General features: G+C 37.7%; 1 protein-coding gene across 2 annotated transcripts in view; it reads left to right on the top strand.

The window, feature by feature from the left end:
• Positions 1 to 1,476: 1,476 nt before the first annotated feature.
• LOC107704270 (guanine nucleotide-binding protein subunit beta-5-like) overlaps positions 1,477 to 21,425 on the top strand; it is a 24,921-nt gene continuing 4,972 nt past the window's right edge. Inside the window, exons 1-10 of one of the 2 annotated variants that reach the window (XM_016507151.1) lie at positions 1,477 to 1,622; positions 4,102 to 4,213; positions 7,138 to 7,274; positions 7,810 to 7,851; positions 8,540 to 8,616; positions 8,869 to 9,001; positions 10,547 to 10,690; positions 11,038 to 11,129; positions 20,238 to 20,286; positions 20,787 to 20,883. In XM_016507151.1, coding sequence (XP_016362637.1) covers positions 1,497 to 1,622; positions 4,102 to 4,213; positions 7,138 to 7,274; positions 7,810 to 7,851; positions 8,540 to 8,616; positions 8,869 to 9,001; positions 10,547 to 10,690; positions 11,038 to 11,129; positions 20,238 to 20,286; positions 20,787 to 20,883 — 1,009 coding nt within the window. In that variant the 5' untranslated portion in view covers positions 1,477 to 1,496. The remainder of the gene's footprint in view (positions 1,623 to 4,101; positions 4,214 to 7,137; positions 7,275 to 7,809; positions 7,852 to 8,539; positions 8,617 to 8,868; positions 9,002 to 10,546; positions 10,691 to 11,037; positions 11,130 to 20,237; positions 20,287 to 20,786; positions 20,884 to 21,425) is intronic. The other variant, XM_016507152.1, reaches the window with a different exon arrangement.

Raw genomic sequence — 21,425 nt, 5'->3', positions numbered from 1 at the left:
TGCAGACAGGAAAGACTTGCAAAAGGACAACCATCGCAAATGGACAAAATCAAGTCCTGCCCTATATTTTTTTCTTGTTAGTCTTCTTAGTTCACTCGGATATACTTCTCAACACAGAAGAAAAGACAATCGCAAACATTTTCAAATAAGTATTGTCAAACTTGGTGGACCTCCAGAAAATTTCTGTGGCATTATCAATATAAATATCACATGAGCCATGATCTAGCTTTGCTTACAAAGACTGAGATGTTCCTTTTATACCCAAACATGACACCTTCACCTATTACCAATTCACCAGTTCACTGTGAACTGTTTCAAAACAGTTTAATTTGGATATTCTATAAACTTTTCCCTTTTGTTTTGCCGCTGTCCCAACTTTTTTGGAGTGTGTTGCAGCCATCAAAATCAAAAAAATTGTATATTTACAAAATACCTTTAAGTTGAAGACTTTGGAAATCTTTTATTTTTACTTTGTGTCAATTAAATAAAAGTTAAAGAGGATAGTTGGTGTTTTTTCAATGTATACTTCAGACACGGGTCACGACGAGGCGTTCCCCCATAGCGACCCCTAGAGGACGCAGTTCGAAGTTCCCATGAAGGGGAATCACAGATACTTGATTTTTTTTCTCCATTTTGCAAAACGTCCCAACTTTTCTGGAATTGTGGTTGTATTAATGAAAATAAAGTATTATTTAAAAGGTTCTTCAAAGCTTTATATTAAGGTTCTATATAGCATTTTCAAAGCATGGCTCTTTATAGAACCTTATAAAAAAGTTTCTGCTTTTCTACTATTGTTACAAGCCCAATCATTTAGTGCCATTTTTCTTAAGAGTGGGGGTTGGATTGTTCATACAGAGAACATTTAGAAATATAACTGAATGGGAACGTTATAAAAAGGTTCTTAGAACATATTTTTGTTAACTAGGTTTTTACCTCATACATGGATTCATACTTCCAGATTAACTTAAATTCTGAAAAAAATTGAAACACTACACAGCCATCGTGTTTATATGATATTCGTCCTTAATTTTGGATGAATACAGTTCTTAATACCGCATATTTTATTATGTATTCAATTCATATGGATTCATTGAATCATCTAAGTTTTATTTATAATATGTTTATTTCCATATGCAACACTAAACATTTGTACGCTCATTTCTACTTCTTATCTGTATATTTAGCGCACACACCATGGCAAAAATTAACATTTAAAAACCCATGAAATGGTGAAAGTTTTCTTCCTGGTGTTGATGCATTTACTGCTGAAATGGGAAGTTTGGTCAAGACATATCGGACAGTGTGTCTTTTTAAAAATAGCATAAATAAATAAATAACATGTTATTTATTATGTTATAATAAAATTATAATAAATTCATTATGTTATAATGAATAACACCCATGATTTGTGTGGTCTTTCAGTGTGTGTGGATTTTGGTTGTTGTGAATACTTTTTTCCTCCTCGTGTTCAGGTCTAGCCTCAACCAGACGCGAAGATGTGTGACCAAACGTTTTTGGCCATCACGTTTGGCCCGTGTGATAACTGCAGTCAAAACAAACCTCTGATGAATATATATCTGAAGAATGAGCCCATCAACTACTGCTCTCTGTGTGTGGAGCTGGTATGTTATCACACACTTCTGCTTCAGGATGAGTTCAACAACACAATGTGTATTTTAAGACTTTAATCTCTCAGAACATGATTTCTGTCTGCTACTTTCACTGTTAAAAAAGGGAAATCACTGAAGTTATGACTGAACTTGACTGAAGTTATAATAATAAATAAAATATCATTATAAATATGTAAAGTTGCCATGAAGTACAATCAGCCATCACTGTAACAATTACTGACTTAAAAAAAACTGTAAGAAGATAGTTGTATTCAAACTGATAACATAACATGAATTCTAATGAGGAAAAAAAAAAGTTTATACCACTTTATGCCTCAACAATTTGTACATGAAACACAGCAAAAGAAACGATCAATGATCATTTTAAGTATAGGACCAAACACATCCTGACATCACAAGACAGTAAGTAACTAAACTCAAAAACAACAATGTAAATGAAAATAAGAATATGGGTCTGAAACACAGAATAATTTCCCCCAATTTAGGCCGATTTGAATTATAAAAATGCATGAGTCCAGCTCTACCTGCATTGCTTTTTGAATTGTTTTAAAAGTAATTGTTTGTTTTAATAAAGTAAAGCTGCATTAATATGCATTACTTCTGTTGAATATGTTCATTTTTCACCACATTTATTGAATGTATGCTCTTATTAATCTAGACTTATTTTATCTGAACATTATATTTTGTGAGATTTATCCTCCTGTACAGTTTTGAGGTTAAATCTCTCTCTCTCTCTCTCTCTCTCTCTCTCTTGTCATTTGATAATACTGATCTGTGAATTTATTTTATGTTGGATTTTTTTTTTGTTAATGAGGGATTTGTGGATATTACGGTAATTTATTCAAAATTTTATAGACACGTTGTTTTTTCGTTTTAAAGTAAATCTTGAAGCAAATGTTTGTTCATTGTTTCGGCATTATTTATTTGATCCTTAAGAATTTTATAGCGTTCAACTGTCACCCCTGTTGAAAAAACCAGCATATGCTGGTTAGGTATGTTTTGACGCTGGGATGCTGGTTTAAGCTGGTCCTTTGCTGGTTTATGCTGGTCCTTCGCTGGTTTATGCTGGACCTTTGCTGGTTTAAACTGGTCCTTTGCTGGTTTAAGCTGGTCCTTTGCTGGTTTATGCTGGTCATGTGCTGGCAAAGGACCAGCATAAACCAGCAAAGGACCAGCATAAACCAGCAAAGGACCAGCATAAACCAGCAAAGGACCAGCATAAACCAGCAAAGGACCAGCATAAACCAGCAAAGGACCAGCATAAACCAGCAAAGGACCAGCATAAACCAGCAAAGGACCAGCATAAACCAGCAAAGGACCAGCATAAACCAGCAAAGGACCAGCATAAACCAGCAAAGGACCAGCATAAACCAGCAAAGGACCAGCATAAACCAGCAAAGGACCAGCATAAACCAGCAAAGGACCAGCATAAACCAGCAAAGGACCAGCATAAACCAGCAAAGGACCAGCATAAACCAGCAAAGGACCAGCATAAACCAGCAAAGGACCAGCATAAACCAGCAAAGGACCAGCATAAACCAGCAAAGGACCAGCATAAACCAGCAAAGGACCAGCATAAACCAGCAAAGGACCAGCATAAACCAGCAAAGGACCAGCATAAACCAGCAAAGGACCAGCATAAACCAGCAAAGGACCAGCATAAACCAGCAAAGGACCAGCATAAACCAGCAAAGGACCAGCATAAACCAGCAAAGGACCAGCATAAACCAGCAAAGGACCAGCATAAACCAGCAAAGGACCAGCATAAACCAGCAAAGGACCAGCATAAACCAGCAAAGGACCAGCTTAAACCAGCATCCCAGCGTCAAAACATACCTAACCAGCATATGCTGTTTTTTTCAACAGGGACGTGGACATTTTAAAAACTGTTACACTGACTAACGCTAGGATACTTTTGTCCTGTTGATTGAATGGCTCAGAGTTTTGTCTCAGAGGTGTCAGATACTGCAAAACACATCCTTATGTCATCACTCACACAGAACACATCTGTAAGGTGCTTTATCTAAGAGCTTTCTGAAAACACATTTAGGCTCTGTTATTCAGTTAGACCAGTACCAACATGTAATTGTGTTGTAGTCACAAAAGTAACCAATGAAATACCAATCAATTTACAAACAGCATATACGAAAGCAATAAATTAATCAGAAGTTTCATCAAATTTAGAACTGTTTAAATGTAAAAATATGATGGAAGAAAAATCAACCCAGAAACAATGATTTGAAAGACTGAATAAAATGATATAATACATAAATCAGATATAAATGTGTTTTTGGGCTTTAGTCGGTGAGCTCCAGAAATAAATGTGATGCTGATGGTGGTGATGTGTCACGTGACGCTGGCGCTAACGTCAGAGCATCATCATCAGACTGTGCAGTAGGCCATCAGTCTCGGCTCATAATAAAGAGCATATTTATTGACACATCCGTCATCCAGCTGTGCTTTCTTAAAGATGGCCTGTCAGGGACTGGCGAAGGGCGAAACCATCCACACGCTGAAAGTGGAGTCTGAGTCTTTGAAAGCCAAACTAGAGGAGGAGAGAGGCAAACTACACGACGTCGAGCGTGAGTAAAACACTCAGCGGCTGTGTGTCCAAACACGGCGAGCTGCCTAGCTAGACTGCATTCATGGACATCACAGCTAATGCGCGGGATGCCCAAACATTCCGCAGCCTATATTTAGGCAGCTCGATTTGAAATACAGAAATATCTGCCAAACACCAGCTAAATGTAAGGCATTAATGCATTTCGTCAATGTCCATATGATCTAAAACAGTCATTCTTGAGACATGGGACAAAACAGGTCCAGCAAGGGTAACTGCTATTAGGCTTAAAAATAACAACATTTTCAATTTTAAATATCATGAGGGATTAATAATAGAATGTATTTAACACAATTATCACCTATTATATCTAATCTGTGTTTCTTAATGTCCTCTCACTACATCTAAAACAGTGTGTCCACAGAGAAGGGTTCAGTCATTCATATGCAATAAAATGGATAAAAATGTTTTGCTGGTCATTTTGTTGAAAAAGTGCTTGTTTTATCAAAAGCAACACTTAATAATATCTCCTATCAAAGCAAGGTTGTTTTTTAATGACAGATGCATGTTTCATAAGATTTTAAAGTTGCGTCCCCACTCTTTCTCAACACCGTCAGACATTCAATAAAATGTAATAAAATCAGGGAATATCAGGGGAATATCAATGTCACTCTTAATATTTCATTATGATATTTTATATTTGTTGTGGAATTGTTGGTCACATGTGAAAGTGTAATCTGTCTGCTAACACAAGAATGTGTTTTAAAATGTTAAAAACGTCTTGAATGCTGTTAAAGATAAAGCTGAATTTATATTACACAGTCCAAGGTAAAAAAATCACATTTTGTTAAAAAAGAGAAAAGTTGGGAGGTTGTATCAAAGCATAGCTCAGTAGCTTAGTACATATAAGATACATAAATGTAGTTTCATTTGTCTGAGTACAAGGTTTTATTTTTTCAATTTTGCACCCTGTTTTGTCCCACTTCTCAAGAATGACTGAAAAACGTTCTAATATATAACGAGTCGTCAGTGGCGGCTGGTGGAGGGACATTATCTAAAAAGGCACATAAACTAAAAAGACTGATGAAAAGAGGAGAAAACATAATCTTGTACCAGCCCTAAATTAAAATCTGTTCATGACCACCTTTACTAGAATTGATCACGTTTTATTGTAGGCTTATTTATTGTGGTACATTTTGAGTAACTTGCAGAATTTATGATAGATAATCAGTTAAGGGAATAGATTTTTCACTATAGATTTATATTACAACTGTGGCTTGTTGTAGCTATTGTTTCTAAATGTGCAGGCTCTTGTTTTTCGTAACAAATGCTATATAGATTAATAAAAAATAAGTCATTATTGACATGATGATGATTAATAGGCTAGCCTTATTATAACAAATGTTACAGTTAAGAACTATGGTACATTTTTCATAAGAGCAAGTACAAGCCAGAATGGAGAGCCATGTGTACAATGGGTTGTAATGATGAGTGATGGAAAAACCTGGCCTTCAGATATTCCAAGAGATGGCATCGATTAAAGAGCATGATTAACTGTTAAGGAGTAAGAAATAAACAATATCAATATAAGAAAATGTTAGATTGACTTCCCATGGCATGCTGAATTAGAACATTCTGTCAAACTGTACCCTATAAGTGCCCAAATAATATAAAATACATTATATATCCTATGTAAACAAGTAATTGTTAACTAGGCTATTACTTTATTGCAGTTATGTTACCAACCAACTTTGCATGTGTGGATGATCGCACAAAAGACCATTTTACAAAACAAGCAAACAAATAATAAACCTTATGAGGGTGCATGACCCGGGACGCCACTAAAACAGTTCACACTTTTGATTTATTCCTGTGATAAATGTATAATTTGAAATATTCGTAATTGTTTTTTTGTTTTTTTTAAGGCATGAATTTTTGGAACTGCTGCCGTGTCTTTTAAGTTTGTGGCAGAATTTAGTGCAACGTCATGAAAAAACATACACGATGTCTTTTAGGATGCCATACAATTACACTGACTAAGTCTGCATTAAAGAAATTTGTTGTACTATTTATACACATTCACTGTAATAGTGTGCTGAAGTACTATGCTGGCACCCAGCATGCTTTTTTTACTACTGGTTTTATGCTTGTTTTGTAATGTTTGGAGTTGATTGTCACTATTGCTGTGTTTTATATGTTATGTTTATGTATGTGCTTGTTTAAATGGCTGTTCGGATGGCACATCTTTTAAAGACATGATTATGTTTCAGTTGTAAATGATTATAAAAAGTCTGTTTAAAACTTTAAAACTTGAAATTTGAAAATTTTTAAAAATCTCAAAATTGATTATAGTTTTAGTATATGTGTTTACTTGGAATACTCTTGCACTGATTAGTATTTTTTTCTTCTTCAATATAAAGGTGCAAGTTCCCAACTATAGTAAGTAGAAAACTAATAATCATAGTGGTGATTTCAAATGAGCAAATTCAAAGCATGTGTTTTCTGGGGACTGATTTGTTTTGTTTTGCAGATTGTTTTTATGAAGGATGTAAAAATAGATTATACAACTTTTATGAATGTCATCTAGACACCAAGACAACAGTACTCAGCATACAAAATGCAACAATGATGATAATACTATTTTTAGATTAAAAAAAAAGTACTAATCAATGCAACAGTGTAATTTATTTATGCTGCAATGCATGCTGGGTGCCATCATAGTACAATTTTACTTTTGGAATTGAGGATGATATTGTTTGTCAACAGTAATGTTTTTGTAATTAGTTTATAAAATTTAAAAACCTGCCAGTTTGTTACAGTCAATCGGCATATATCCATCAAAAATATAATAAGTAATGCATCTTCCTGATGCTAAGATGAGTTTTTAGGAAAAGTGCTACTTCAGGTGGTGATGTGGTTAATGGAAAATTGTTTTTCTGACTTAAGTGCATCAAGTGGCGGAGAAGATAGAGGCTCTGGGTCAGTTTGTCATGAAGACCAGGAGAACCTTAAAAGGACATGGGAATAAAGTGCTGTGCATGGACTGGTGCCGTGACAAGAGAAGAATCGTCAGCTCCTCTCAGGTAACAGGACATACTGTCACAGTACCTAACCACTGTTGCCATATATAGAGACAGAAGTTTTTTTTAGGAAATGTGATGTGTTGTCCAAAAAGAGTTAGAAGCTGCTGTATGTCAGCTATCCACAATCTTTATTATATTTAATGAGCGACGGCTTCTTGTTCCTTCACAGCGAGGCAAAAGTAACTCTCCAAAACCTTCCCCCACTCTTTTTCTCTCTGGTGGAATGTGCTGCCAATCTCCACCCAAACTGCAGCGACAATCACATCTTTCAAAGTGCAATTGAAAACACACATATTCCACAAGCACTTAAACAACCCACATTCTTAAACCAATGCACTTTCCAATGCACTCATTTCTCCACATTGCTTCTTAATCTAGTTGTATAATAAATCTGGCATCGTGTATTACGAATATTGTTGGCCCCTTGACAAATTGCTTTGTTCCTCGTCTTTTGTAAGTCACTTTGGATAAAAATATCTGCTAAATGACTTTCTTTAAAAAAAGTCTTTACTGAAATGTTGAATCTCTCCTATAGGATGGAAAAGTCATTGTGTGGGATGCATATACAACCAATAAGGTATTTCTTTCTATCTGTGTCATACATTACTCTAAGGTGATGTTTTGCAGTGCTTGGAGCTATTCAAAATAATAATATGCATGTTTTATAGTTGTAATGCACTCTAATGGAAACCCAGGGGGTATTAGTGCCAAACTAATCTGGCAGCCATATAAACACACACATGAACACATCAGGCATGCAGAATCTTTTTCATGTGTATACTGGACCATTTAAATACTCAGACATATGTGTACATAGTATGTTTTAGTGTTTTTTTTAATAGCCTCCATTCTCATTACATGTTTTATGCATGAGTTTAATAACATGTATGGAGAAAAGCAGCTTAAATAACCAGTTTTTCCGTTTGTGTATGTCGTTTGTTGAAATGAAAAAGAACAGAAACGTAATTTTAGACATTAATTAGGCATGTTTGCTACTGCAATGCAGTTAGTTTAGTTCACAAGAACCCAGATCTTGATCAGTCACCCATTCCTCATTTTCATGTATATTATGTACATTATTATGCTGCTTATTACATGGTTACATACAAATAAATAAATACTTAATTTAAGTTTAAATAAATTGATGATGTAAGTTGTTCTGTGCTGAATTACTTTGGTTTGTTAATAAATATCTGCAAAATGCATCCAGACCCCTTGTCTTGATCAAAATGTAAATAATTTTTTTTGTGATGTGTGTTGTACAGGAGCATGCGGTCACTATGCCCTGCACCTGGGTCATGGCATGTGCTTATGCCCCTTCTGGCTGTGCTGTGGCTTGTGGGTAAGTATCATGAGAGGGTCATAAGCATTAGTAGTAGTAGTAGTAAGTTTTGTAATTTTATAGGTCAATGCTGATCTTAACTTCAGAGAATATGAGCTGTTATATTATTTAAGAACTATGTCTTCCGGTCATAATTAAAAACACCTAAAGTGCAGCTTTAAAATGAAATCCAAATATCAGTCAAAAAATAAAATATATTATTTGCTGTGCATTTCTGCAAAATGTTAACATTTCTCTTTGTCTTTCATTCAGTGGTTTGGATAATAAATGCTCCGTCTATCCTCTTTCTTTGGATAAAAATGAGAACTTGGCAGCTAAGAAGAAATCTGTGGCCATGCACACCAACTATCTGTCTTCCTGCAGCTTCACCAACTCTGACATGCAGGTGAGAGAGAGTGTGTGTGTGTGTGTGTGTGTGTGTGTGTTTGTGTACAGGGTTGTTATGCTTGTGAAGGCCTTTTTTTTTTAAAACACTCACAAACATATTAATAATATCATAAATGTTTATGTGAGAGTCAGGAATAGAGTTTAGCAATTATCATTATTACCATTGCAATTATAAGATGTCTTCATGCAAGATATTTTGTATGTGTGTGTCTCTCATTTTCATTTTCTTTTATTTACATTATTTACTGGTGGTTGAATCTATCTACAATTTATATAACACAAATTAATTTCTATTTGTGATGAGTTTTAATGTCATATTCATTATTACTACATTAATTTCCCACCATAATTTAGTAAGATAGTAATTGTTGCCACTGTAAAAGTTTTACATCTGAATCAATTAACAGTGCTTTAGAAAAATGTGTTTATAATGATTTAGTTATTTTATTTTATTTTTAATTTGTTTGGTTGTGTAATAAATTGAGTGCTAAACAGACTATTTTTGCATTGGCCTCAGACCCTGTGTGATGTTACATAGACTTTATTACATTGTTTACATGGGCTTTATTTATTTATTTTAAATCACACCAACACATTACATTCACAGCCCTAAAAATGAAGAAAAAAAATAACATAAAATCTTTTTTTTTGTTGTTGTTGATCTGCAGTTGAGCTGCAGTTCGCTATGTGCAGAGCTGGTCAAATTATAATAATTCATAGATTAATAATTAAGCTCTAATAAGTGTGTCAGTGGCAGTGATGGGTCTGTAATGATTTAGCTGAAATTTATAGAACATACACACGTTTCTCATTGCAAATATCACAGCAATCCCCTGAAGTTCCCCTGATGTGATTTCTGCTAATAACCTAAATAACCTTGTCATGGATCAGTAAGAAAAGCTTTTTTAATGCTTTTTTTAGCATGAGATCTGTGATTTGGTCTGTTCTGTGAGTGTAACAGTCATTTGGAATAATTCTAAAAATAATCACTACAGCCTTCTGTTGGGTTTGTGTTTGTCATGAGTGTGTTTAAAAAAAAGAATGGTTGGGGTTTTCTCTCTCTGAACTGTCACACATCACGGATTGTTCCACTTTTGTGATTATGTTCCTGTCAGTAACAACAAAGATATTAAAAAGACGAAGTGAAATGTTTTGTTTTCGTCAAGGCAAGTGAAAATGTGAAAGTGATAATTCTGTGGCTTCCAGTGATTATGATTTTTGTAGTGTTTACCCTCCCAAATTGATTTAAAGGGATAGTTCACACAAAATTGAACATTCTGAAATCATCTACTCAACCTGTTGCTGGTTATTTTTAATCTAGGTTCTTCAGGTCAGAGTAGGAAACAACAAATGTTGTTTTGTTTGTGGTCCTTATGTAATGATCAGTACCTCCACTAGAGGGTGATACAGGCGTTTTATTTATTTCAGGTCATTGCAAAATGTCAGGGAGAATTTAAAATTATCTATACTTGCTTATCCATTTGTTCAAGACAGACACAGAAGTGTGTGTGTGTGTGTGTGTGTGTGTGTGTGTGTGTTGCAGATTCTGACATCAAGTGGTGATGGGACATGTGCATTATGGGATGTTGAGAGTGGGCAGCTGCTGCAGAGTTTCCATGGTCACTCGGCTGATGTTCTTTCATTGGACCTCGCACCCTCTGAAACAGGAAACACATTTGTATCAGGGGTCAGATCCTCAAAACTCCATCTGCACATATACTCATGTGTTTTACACACACATCCCAACCCCCACTCACACAACACATGTGATTACTATCATTACAGCTTAATCAGCAAAATACTCATTTCAGTTTATAAAGGTGAATGAAAGCACTGGATATAAATGATCATTTCTAAATGGCCATCATTAACATTGTAAGTCGTGGATTGATTTTACATATTAGGTTGTTGTTCAGTCACAATGTCAGTTTGGGTAATGTGTAGCTATTCTTAGGGCATCATTCTCCTGAGATTCACGCTGTTTTGTGTGAGTGTTGTTCTGCCGGTCTCTAAAGTGCTGTGTGTGTTTTTCAGGGCTGTGATAAGAAGGCTAATGTGTGGGACATGCGCTCGGGACAGAATGTTCAGTCCTTTGAAACGCATGAGTCTGACATCAACTGTGTGAAGTGAGTGACCCGCCGCCTGGCACTTTCTGATAATGCTCTTAAGCTACGTTCACACCACAGTTCTTTTCCCTCACTGCATGACATTGTGAACAGCAAAAATCACATTGAATCTGATATTTTGAATTCTGATCTGGGCCACTTTATTATGTGGAAATAAATCATATATATCAGATTTTCTTCACAATCTGACTTCAGTGTAAACTGTTGAGTTAGACATGTTTTTATGCCAATCTACTGACATTTATCATAATTGTTTATTTGGCATTGATGTCAAAGTGTTATATAGTACAGGAGTAATTTTACAACATTTATATACATATTGATATATAGTTACAGTATATACTGTATATATACACTACTAGTAAAAAAGTTTGGAATAATTAAGATTTTAATTTTTAAGATTTTAAAGAAGTTTTTGAAAGAAGTCTCCTATGCTCACCAAGGCTACATTTATTTGATCAAAATACAATAATACTGCAAAATATTATTGCAATTTAAAATAACAGATTTTTTTATTATTATTATATTGTAAATTGTAATTTATTCCTGTAATGGCAAAGCTGAATTTTAAGCAGCCATTACTCTTCAGTGTCACATGATCCTTCAGAAATCATTCTAAAATGCTGATTTGGTGTTAAAGAATTTCTTATTATTATCATTGTTGAAAACGATTGTGCTGCCTGATATTTTTGTGGAAAACGTGATACGTTATCATTCAAATATTTAGGGTAAGTAAAACGTTAAAAAGAAGAAGAAATGAATACTTCTGTTCAGAACTGAAATTGACCAAATTCATGTAATTGACCAAAAGTGACAGTAAAGAAAATATGTTAAAAATGTTACAAAAGATTTCTTTTTTAAATAAATGCTGTTCATTGAACAAAAAACAACAGCAAAAGCAATAACAACAATAATAATAAAACAAATGTGAGTGAAAAGATCGTTGGAGCACTGCATATAAGCGGTAAACACATGTATTTATTTATACGTGTAAGATTGTGCAGGAAAGTTATTATTTAACTATTCAGATTTGGAATGTTTTCAGTGTTTGCTGCATAACTCTACCTCTACTCTCATAACTCTAGTACAGTGTCTTTAGATACAGAATGTGGACATCCAAAAAATGCACCCATATGTGTATCAAATGTTTAAATTTAAAACCATCAGCACTAGTTGGCCTTTGCTGCTATAACAGCTTCCACTCATCTGTAAATAATTTTCACTAGATGTTGCATCATGCCTGTGGGGATTCACTTCCATGCAGAACATCAGCAAGGTCAGGCACTGATGTTGGAAGATGAGTTTTGACTTGCAGTTACCATTTCAATTCACACCAACGATGTTCATTTAGGTTCATGTCTGGGTTTTATGCAAACCTGTTCTTCCACATCAGATTCAGTGAAGCATTTCTAAATGGGCCTCTCTTGTACACAGGGGCGTAGTCAGTGTCATGCTAAAACACAAAATGTCCCAATTATACTTAAATTGCTTATATTGGGAGATTGTATGCCTGTATGCTATATTTGATGTACTTTTTACAAATGTTCAAAGCTGAAATAGCCAAACCTGTTTATTGGAATAGGGTGTCCACATAATTTTGGCCATGCATGCACAGCATATACTTCAGTGATAAAATGGTAAAAGCTGACCAACCTCACAAACCAAAAACTTTTAGGAAAGAGTTAGAATTTACAGAGCCCCGCACATGACATGCAAGAAAAAATAAATAAATCGTGCGCACGATTTACTAATTCGTTCCCTCCATGTACTAAAACGTGCACACGATTACTATTTCATTCCCTCGATTTGCTAAATCGTGCGCACAATTTACTAATTCGTTCTCTCGATTTATAAATCATGCGCACAATTTATAAATCGAGGGAATGAAATAGTAAATCGTGCACACGATTTAGACTACTATTTTTTTCCTGCATGCCATGTGTGGGGCTCCGTAAGAATTGGGAATTTGTCGTGTGAACATAGCCATAGTACTGTCTATGTGTTTTAATTGTCTATGGAGCCGTTTGCACCGTGCTATTTTGTCACTTAATATTTTATTTTGGTGCATCAATCTATTAAGTTGCATAGTATATAAAACCATGATCTGCACTAGTCTTTTAGCATTTTATTTTACATTAATCACCAGCAGGACAAAACACAAACTTTTCAGCTCAAGGCCTTCTTTAGTGCGTTGAACAATTCAATTACTCAACCCACTTTTAAATCATTAATTATATTGATGTCATCATTCATTAGCCAATGTTGAGTCTCTACAAACACACATATTCCAATTAAATGCTTGACAATTTCCATTTGTATTGTATCACATCTACTAATACATTGCACAATATACCCTTGGCTATAACATGACTTACAGAGGATCCCATATTTATAACAATTTCACAATTAAATAGTTTAATAAATAAACAATCACCATCATCTACTACCTGAATTAAATTTCAAAATATATAACAGTGAAAAGTAAAATGATCATCAGAAATACGTTGTCATAAATAACCAATTGATCTTCACAATGTAAATGCTCAAGATATACTCCACAAAATATTAAAATGGACTCAACCAATTGTAACTCATTACAGGGAAAGATCTAAATCCTCATTCATGCCGTCTGGAGCCAGTGATTTAGGTTTATAAATTCAAAATGCTTCTCATTTTAATAATTCTTTGTTTAAATTACCTCCTCTACGTGACCCGAAAACTTCCTCTACACCTATACATTCCAGTTGTTTGATGTCATGTCCCAGCTCGCTGATATGTCTAGCTACTGGAGAAGTTATGTCTTGTCGTCTAATACTTGATTTATGTTCATTAATTCATCATTTCAACTGACGTAATGGTTTTCCTATATACTGTATATATATCTTTTGACAAGGACATTTTAACATATAGATCACGAGTTGTTATAAATTACGAGTTGAGCAGGTAATACAAGATGTAATTTCAAAGCATTTCCGTGTTATTGGACATATAAACTGTTTACACTTTATCAAGTTCTGGCACGCGGCACAATTTCTGCAGGGGAAACGTCTCAGGTTACTTATGTAACCATGGTTCCCTGAGTAGGGAACGAGACACTGCGTCCTCTAGGTTTCTTGCCATGCTGCGGACGCAAGCTTCAGACGAAGAAGTGAATGATGTGTGCTCCCGGCGCCTATTTATACTATAGTCGCACCGGTAGTGACGTCATGGCTGTCGCCGGCCAACGAGTTGGTGTTTTTTCAATGTATGCTTCAGACACGGGTCACGACGAGGCGTTCCCCATAGCGACCCCTAGAGGACGCAGTTCGAAATTCCCATGAAAGGGAACGTCTCAGGTTACTTATGTAACCATGGTTCCCTGAGTAGGGAACGAGACACTGCGTCCTCTAGGTTTCTTGCCATGCTGCGGACGCAAGCTTCAGACGAAGAAGTGAATGATGTGTGCTCCCGGCGCCTATTTATACTATAGTCGCACCGGTAGTGACGTCATGGCTGTCGCCGGCCAACGAGTTGGTGTTTTTTCAATGTATGCTTCAGACACGGGTCACGACGAGGCGTTCCCCATAGCGACCCCTAGAGGACGCAGTTCGAAATTCCCATGAAAGGGAACGTCTCAGGTTACTTATGTAACCATGGTTCCCTGAGTAGGGAACGAGACACTGCGTCCTCTAGGTTTCTTGCCATGCTGCGGACGCAAGCTTCAGACGAAGAAGTGAATGATGTGTGCTCCCGGCGCCTATTTATACTATAGTCGCACCGGTAGTGACGTCATGGCTGTCGCCGGCCAACGAGTTGGTGTTTTTTCAATGTATGCTTCAGACACGGGTCACGACGAGGCGTTCCCCATAGCGACCCCTAGAGGACGCAGTTCGAAATTCCCATGAAAGGGAACGTCTCAGGTTACTTATGTAACCATGGTTCCCTGAGTAGGGAACGAGACACTGCGTCCTCTAGGTTTCTTGCCATGCTGCGGACGCAAGCTTCAGACGAAGAAGTGAATGATGTGTGCTCCCGGCGCCTATTTATACTATAGTCGCACCGGTAGTGACGTCATGGCTGTCGCCGGCCAACGAGTTGGTGTTTTTTCAATGTATGCTTCAGACACGGGTCACGACGAGGCGTTCCCCATAGCGACCCCTAGAGGACGCAGTTCGAAATTCCCATGAAAGGGAACGTCTCAGGTTACTTATGTAACCATGGTTCCCTGAGTAGGGAACGAGACACTGCGTCCTCTAGGTTTCTTGCCATGCTGCGGACGCAAGCTTCAGACGAAGAAGTGAATGATGTGTGCTCCCGGCGCCTATTTATACTATAGTCGCACCGGTAGTGACGTCATGGCTGTCGCCGGCCAACGAGTTGGTGTTTTTTCAATGTATGCTTCAGACACGGGTCACGACGAGGCGTTCCCCATAGCGACCCCTAGAGGACGCAGTTCGAAATTCCCATGAAAGGGAACGTCTCAGGTTACTTATGTAACCATGGTTCCCTGAGTAGGGAACGAGACACTGCGTCCTCTAGGTTTCTTGCCATGCTGCGGACGCAAGCTTCAGACGAAGAAGTGAATGATGTGTGCTCCCGGCGCCTATTTATACTATAGTCGCACCGGTAGTGACGTCATGGCTGTCGCCGGCCAACGAGTTGGTGTTTTTTCAATGTATGCTTCAGACACGGGTCACGACGAGGCGTTCCCCATAGCGACCCCTAGAGGACGCAGTTCGAAATTCCCATGAAAGGGAACGTCTCAGGTTACTTATGTAACCATGGTTCCCTGAGTAGGGAACGAGACACTGCGTCCTCTAGGTTTCTTGCCATGCTGCGGACGCAAGCTTCAGACGAAGAAGTGAATGATGTGTGCTCCCGGCGCCTATTTATACTATAGTCGCACCGGTAGTGACGTCATGGCTGTCGCCGGCCAACGAGTTGGTGTTTTTTCAATGTATGCTTCAGACACGGGTCACGACGAGGCGTTCCCCATAGCGACCCCTAGAGGACGCAGTTCGAAATTCCCATGAAAGGGAACGTCTCAGGTTACTTATGTAACCATGGTTCCCTGAGTAGGGAACGAGACACTGCGTCCTCTAGGTTTCTTGCCATGCTGCGGACGCAAGCTTCAGACGAAGAAGTGAATGATGTGTGCTCCCGGCGCCTATTTATACTATAGTCGCACCGGTAGTGACGTCATGGCTGTCGCCGGCCAACGAGTTGGTGTTTTTTCAATGTATGCTTCAGACACGGGTCACGACGAGGCGTTCCCCATAGCGACCCCTAGAGGACGCAGTTCGAAATTCCCATGAAAGGGAACGTCTCAGGTTACTTATGTAACCATGGTTCCCTGAGTAGGGAACGAGACACTGCGTCCTCTAGGTTTCTTGCCATGCTGCGGACGCAAGCTTCAGACGAAGAAGTGAATGATGTGTGCTCCCGGCGCCTATTTATACTATAGTCGCACCGGTAGTGACGTCATGGCTGTCGCCGGCCAACGAGTTGGTGTTTTTTCAATGTATGCTTCAGACACGGGTCACGACGAGGCGTTCCCCATAGCGACCCCTAGAGGACGCAGTTCGAAATTCCCATGAAAGGGAACGTCTCAGGTTACTTATGTAACCATGGTTCCCTGAGTAGGGAACGAGACACTGCGTCCTCTAGGTTTCTTGCCATGCTGCGGACGCAAGCTTCAGACGAAGAAGTGAATGATGTGTGCTCCCGGCGCCTATTTATACTATAGTCGCACCGGTAGTGACGTCATGGCTGTCGCCGGCCAACGAGTTGGTGTTTTTTCAATGTATGCTTCAGACACGGGTCACGACGAGGCGTTCCCCATAGCGACCCCTAGAGGACGCAGTTCGAAATTCCCATGAAAGGGAACGTCTCAGGTTACTTATGTAACCATGGTTCCCTGAGTAGGGAACGAGACACTGCGTCCTCTAGGTTTCTTGCCATGCTGCGGACGCAAGCTTCAGACGAAGAAGTGAATGATGTGTGCTCCCGGCGCCTATTTATACTATAGTCGCACCGGTAGTGACGTCATGGCTGTCGCCGGCCAACGAGTTGGTGTTTTTTCAATGTATGCTTCAGACACGGGTCACGACGAGGCGTTCCCCATAGCGACCCCTAGAGGACGCAGTTCGAAATTCCCATGAAAGGGAACGTCTCAGGTTACTTATGTAACCATGGTTCCCTGAGTAGGGAACGAGACACTGCGTCCTCTAGGTTTCTTGCCATGCTGCGGACGCAAGCTTCAGACGAAGAAGTGAATGATGTGTGCTCCCGGCGCCTATTTATACTATAGTCGCACCGGTAGTGACGTCATGGCTGTCGCCGGCCAACGAGTTGGTGTTTTTTCAATGTATGCTTCAGACACGGGTCACGACGAGGCGTTCCCCATAGCGACCCCTAGAGGACGCAGTTCGAAATTCCCATGAAAGGGAACGTCTCAGGTTACTTATGTAACCATGGTTCCCTGAGTAGGGAACGAGACACTGCGTCCTCTAGGTTTCTTGCCATGCTGCGGACGCAAGCTTCAGACGAAGAAGTGAATGATGTGTGCTCCCGGCGCCTATTTATACTATAGTCGCACCGGTAGTGACGTCATGGCTGTCGCCGGCCAACGAGTTGGTGTTTTTTCAATGTATGCTTCAGACACGGGTCACGACGAGGCGTTCCCCATAGCGACCCCTAGAGGACGCAGTTCGAAATTCCCATGAAAGGGAACGTCTCAGGTTACTTATGTAACCATGGTTCCCTGAGTAGGGAACGAGACACTGCGTCCTCTAGGTTTCTTGCCATGCTGCGGACGCAAGCTTCAGACGAAGAAGTGAATGATGTGTGCTCCCGGCGCCTATTTATACTATAGTCGCACCGGTAGTGACGTCATGGCTGTCGCCGGCCAACGAGTTGGTGTTTTTTCAATGTATGCTTCAGACACGGGTCACGACGAGGCGTTCCCCATAGCGACCCCTAGAGGACGCAGTTCGAAGTTCCCATGAAAGGGAACAGGCTTGTATAAAAACATACTTTTTTTCTCCTCATTACATTTGAATTTACCAACATATCTGACAGGTTACGTGATCTTTTAAAAGTAAACAGTGGGCGATACTGAAATTTATCGTTCAGAGATTCAACAGATGATAATATGTGCCAATGTTTATAAATAATTGATTTTATTGTATTACTGCGCTCACTGTATGTCAATGAACAATTTACTGAGAAATGTCTTCTTTTTTTTTGTGGATTTTCTCATTTCAAAAAGTAATTTCTATTCAATTTATTAACCTTATCTAATGCATTATTTAACCAAATTTCTGGATACCATTTAGATCTAAATAATTTATATATATATAGATATTTTACCTGTTTATCAAAGTCATATGTAGTACTACAATTACGTTTTAATCTACACAATTGACTAATCTGTTAACTTCGTTTTAGAGGAATTGGATGATAATTATCAATAGCTAATATCGGATTTTTATTAATTGGTTTTCGAAATACTGTTGTATGCAATGACTCTTCAATCTCAGTTACTTTCACACCCCAAAAATGTATCGAATCATGACTCTTTTCCATTGTAAGTGTAATAATAGATGATATTTTCAAATTAATGAATGACAAAAATAAGACAAATTCTCTTTCAGAACCTGAGCATATCATAAAACAATCATCAATATATTACATCCAAACCTTAATATATGAATAAAATGGATTGTTACTGTAGATATGATCCTGTTCAAATTTACCCATGAAAAAATTGGCATAATTTGGTACTATTGGAGTGCCAATCGCTGTACCTTGAACTTGTAAATAAATATCTTTCTCAATTGAAAAATATCTTTTTTTTGTTAAGACTAATGTTGTAACGTACATTATTTCTTGTACCGGTACTCTGATGTCATCATCCTTACAGTAAAAATTTAGTGCATCTAAGCCTTCGTCATGAGATATGTTTGTGTAAAGAGAAGTAACATTGAGTGTTACAAGCCAATCCGTCATGCTTATACAATAAATTGAATTCGATTTATTCCAAAAAATTGGTAGTATCTTTTAAATAAGATGGTAATTTCTTCACTATTGGTTGAATCAAAGAATCGAGGAATTTAGATATTGTTTCTGTCAATTACCCATTTCCTGAGACAATTGGTCACATTGGAGGATCTTCTAGTGATTTAAGAATTTCAGGTAAAGCATATAAAACCAGAATTCTAGGATGTTCATTTTTTAAAATATTTAAATCATGTCCATTAATCAATTTCCTATCAAATCCATTTGTAAAATGTCATCAATTTGTTTTTTATAGGCCTGGTTAAACACAAGTTTCTTATAAAACGTCTTATGTCACTTTTATTTATTCAATATATATTAGAATTCAGCAATCCTAAAATTTCACATTTCTAAAAAACTTGACCATAAAGTGATTTGAGACATTATATGGTACAAAAGATAACACTTTGCTCAATACTGTAATTTGTTCAGTGAACAATTCTTTGTCTGACAAGTTAAATGCAATATTATCTTGTTGATTTAAAATAGCACATTTGGGAGAAGTAACTTCCCGAAGTCCTTTTCCTTTTCCCCGACGCCCTCTTCTAGTTGGTTGATTGCATTTGGAACGGCGGGGCTGGCCCAAAAAAGGTTTTCTTTGTCAAGATGTAGTTTGAGAAGACGACGTATAGGAATCATCTGATTCAGAAGCACTTGTGAGTCTCATTCCCCCTCGTTTTTGCTGAGGTTTTGGTTTATCCGACATCCAAGTGTAGACTTTGAGGTCTTTATAGTCCATGGTGTCTCTTTTGAACTGGTGAATCTTGACATTAAGTAATTCCATTCTGAATTCATCAAGTTTTTCGTCCGTTTTTCTCTGAAAATCATCTAGTTGTCGCTTAGCAAATTTGTATTTAATTTCCATCTTATAGCTTTCAAAGTTGGTGGAGGGATTGAATTGTTTAACGCTCTGAAGAAGGCCTTGAGCCGAAACATTTGTGTTTTGTCCTGCTGGTGATTAATGTAAAATAAAGTGCTAAAAGAAGACTATTTTTGTGAGTGAAGATCATGGTTTTATATACTAATTATTTTAATTGTCTGTGGAAATTGTAACCTTCTATATGAATGCAGGTATTACCCTTGCGGAGATGCTTTCGCAACTGGATCTGATGATGCTACTGTAAGTTTTTCTATATTGCAACACACCAGTTACCCCATATTATTTACCCCATATAGATTTCAAAACAATCAATAGGCTTCTCAAAGATTACAAAGGATTGCCAGAAAGATTCAGAATCAATCATGTAAAACCTGTTGCCCTGCGTCCACTGATTAATACTCCCCCTCCAAAACACACACACACACCCTCCTGAGCCATACTGAAATGAATGGCTTGATAATTGGTTTAGTTAATTATAAACAATGATCTTTTGATGACTTGATGATCTTTTAATAATGTTGATCAAATTAGGTTTAGAGATACTCAGTTGACTGATTATATGTGAGTGTATTATAATAGATGTTTGTGTATTTAGTAAGCCTGCTGTTATATTCCTGTGTCCTTGTTTTCAAATCAAATCATGTCACCTGTTAGTCAGTCAGTCAGTGATCACTGAGACTCGATGAGACAGACTCTGTAAGTTCATACTGAGCTCACTGTGAACTTTCGTCTTGTTTCAGTGTCGTCTGTATGACCTGCGAGCTGACCGTGAGGTTGCCATCTACTCCAAAGACAGTATCATATTTGGAGCCTCTAGTGTGGACTTCTCCCTCAGTGGTAAGAAAGCGGACACAGGCCCTTAAAGCGGAGTGTTCACCTAAAAATAAAAATGTATATGAATAAAAGTAATAATTTATCAAAAATCATTAATTCACCCTCATACCGTTCCAATTTTCTTTGTTTTGTTTTGTTTTCAATGAACACAAAAGGAGAATGTCCCAAGTGTTCATTTCCATACTTTGAAACTGAATGGGGACTGCACCATTAAAGCACCAGCCACAAAAGTATCATAAATGTGCTCCATATGTCTCTTTTCAAGCCCATATGACATCTTTGTGTGACAACAGACCAAAATTTAAGCTTATACTTTATTTAGATGGTCCCCTTTTAGACATTCTGTTGACTGCAAGTATCTTTGAAACTACATGTCAACTAACTCGCATTATAGCATTAGTAGGGTATTAAAGGGGTCATATGATGCGATTTCAAGTTTTCCTTTCTCTTTGGAGTGTTACAAGCTGATTGTGCATAGATAAGATCCCTGAAGTTGCAAAGACTAAAGTCTCAAAACCAAAGAGATATTCTTTATCAAAGTTAAG

Source organism: Sinocyclocheilus anshuiensis, unplaced genomic scaffold (genome assembly GCF_001515605.1).
Source record: "Sinocyclocheilus anshuiensis isolate Anshui unplaced genomic scaffold, SAMN03320099.WGS_v1.1 scaffold863, whole genome shotgun sequence".
Taxonomy (NCBI): domain Eukaryota; kingdom Metazoa; phylum Chordata; class Actinopteri; order Cypriniformes; family Cyprinidae; genus Sinocyclocheilus; species Sinocyclocheilus anshuiensis.
The sequence above is the reverse complement of the archived record's forward strand: the minus strand, read 5'-3'. Positions and strand labels throughout refer to the sequence as shown.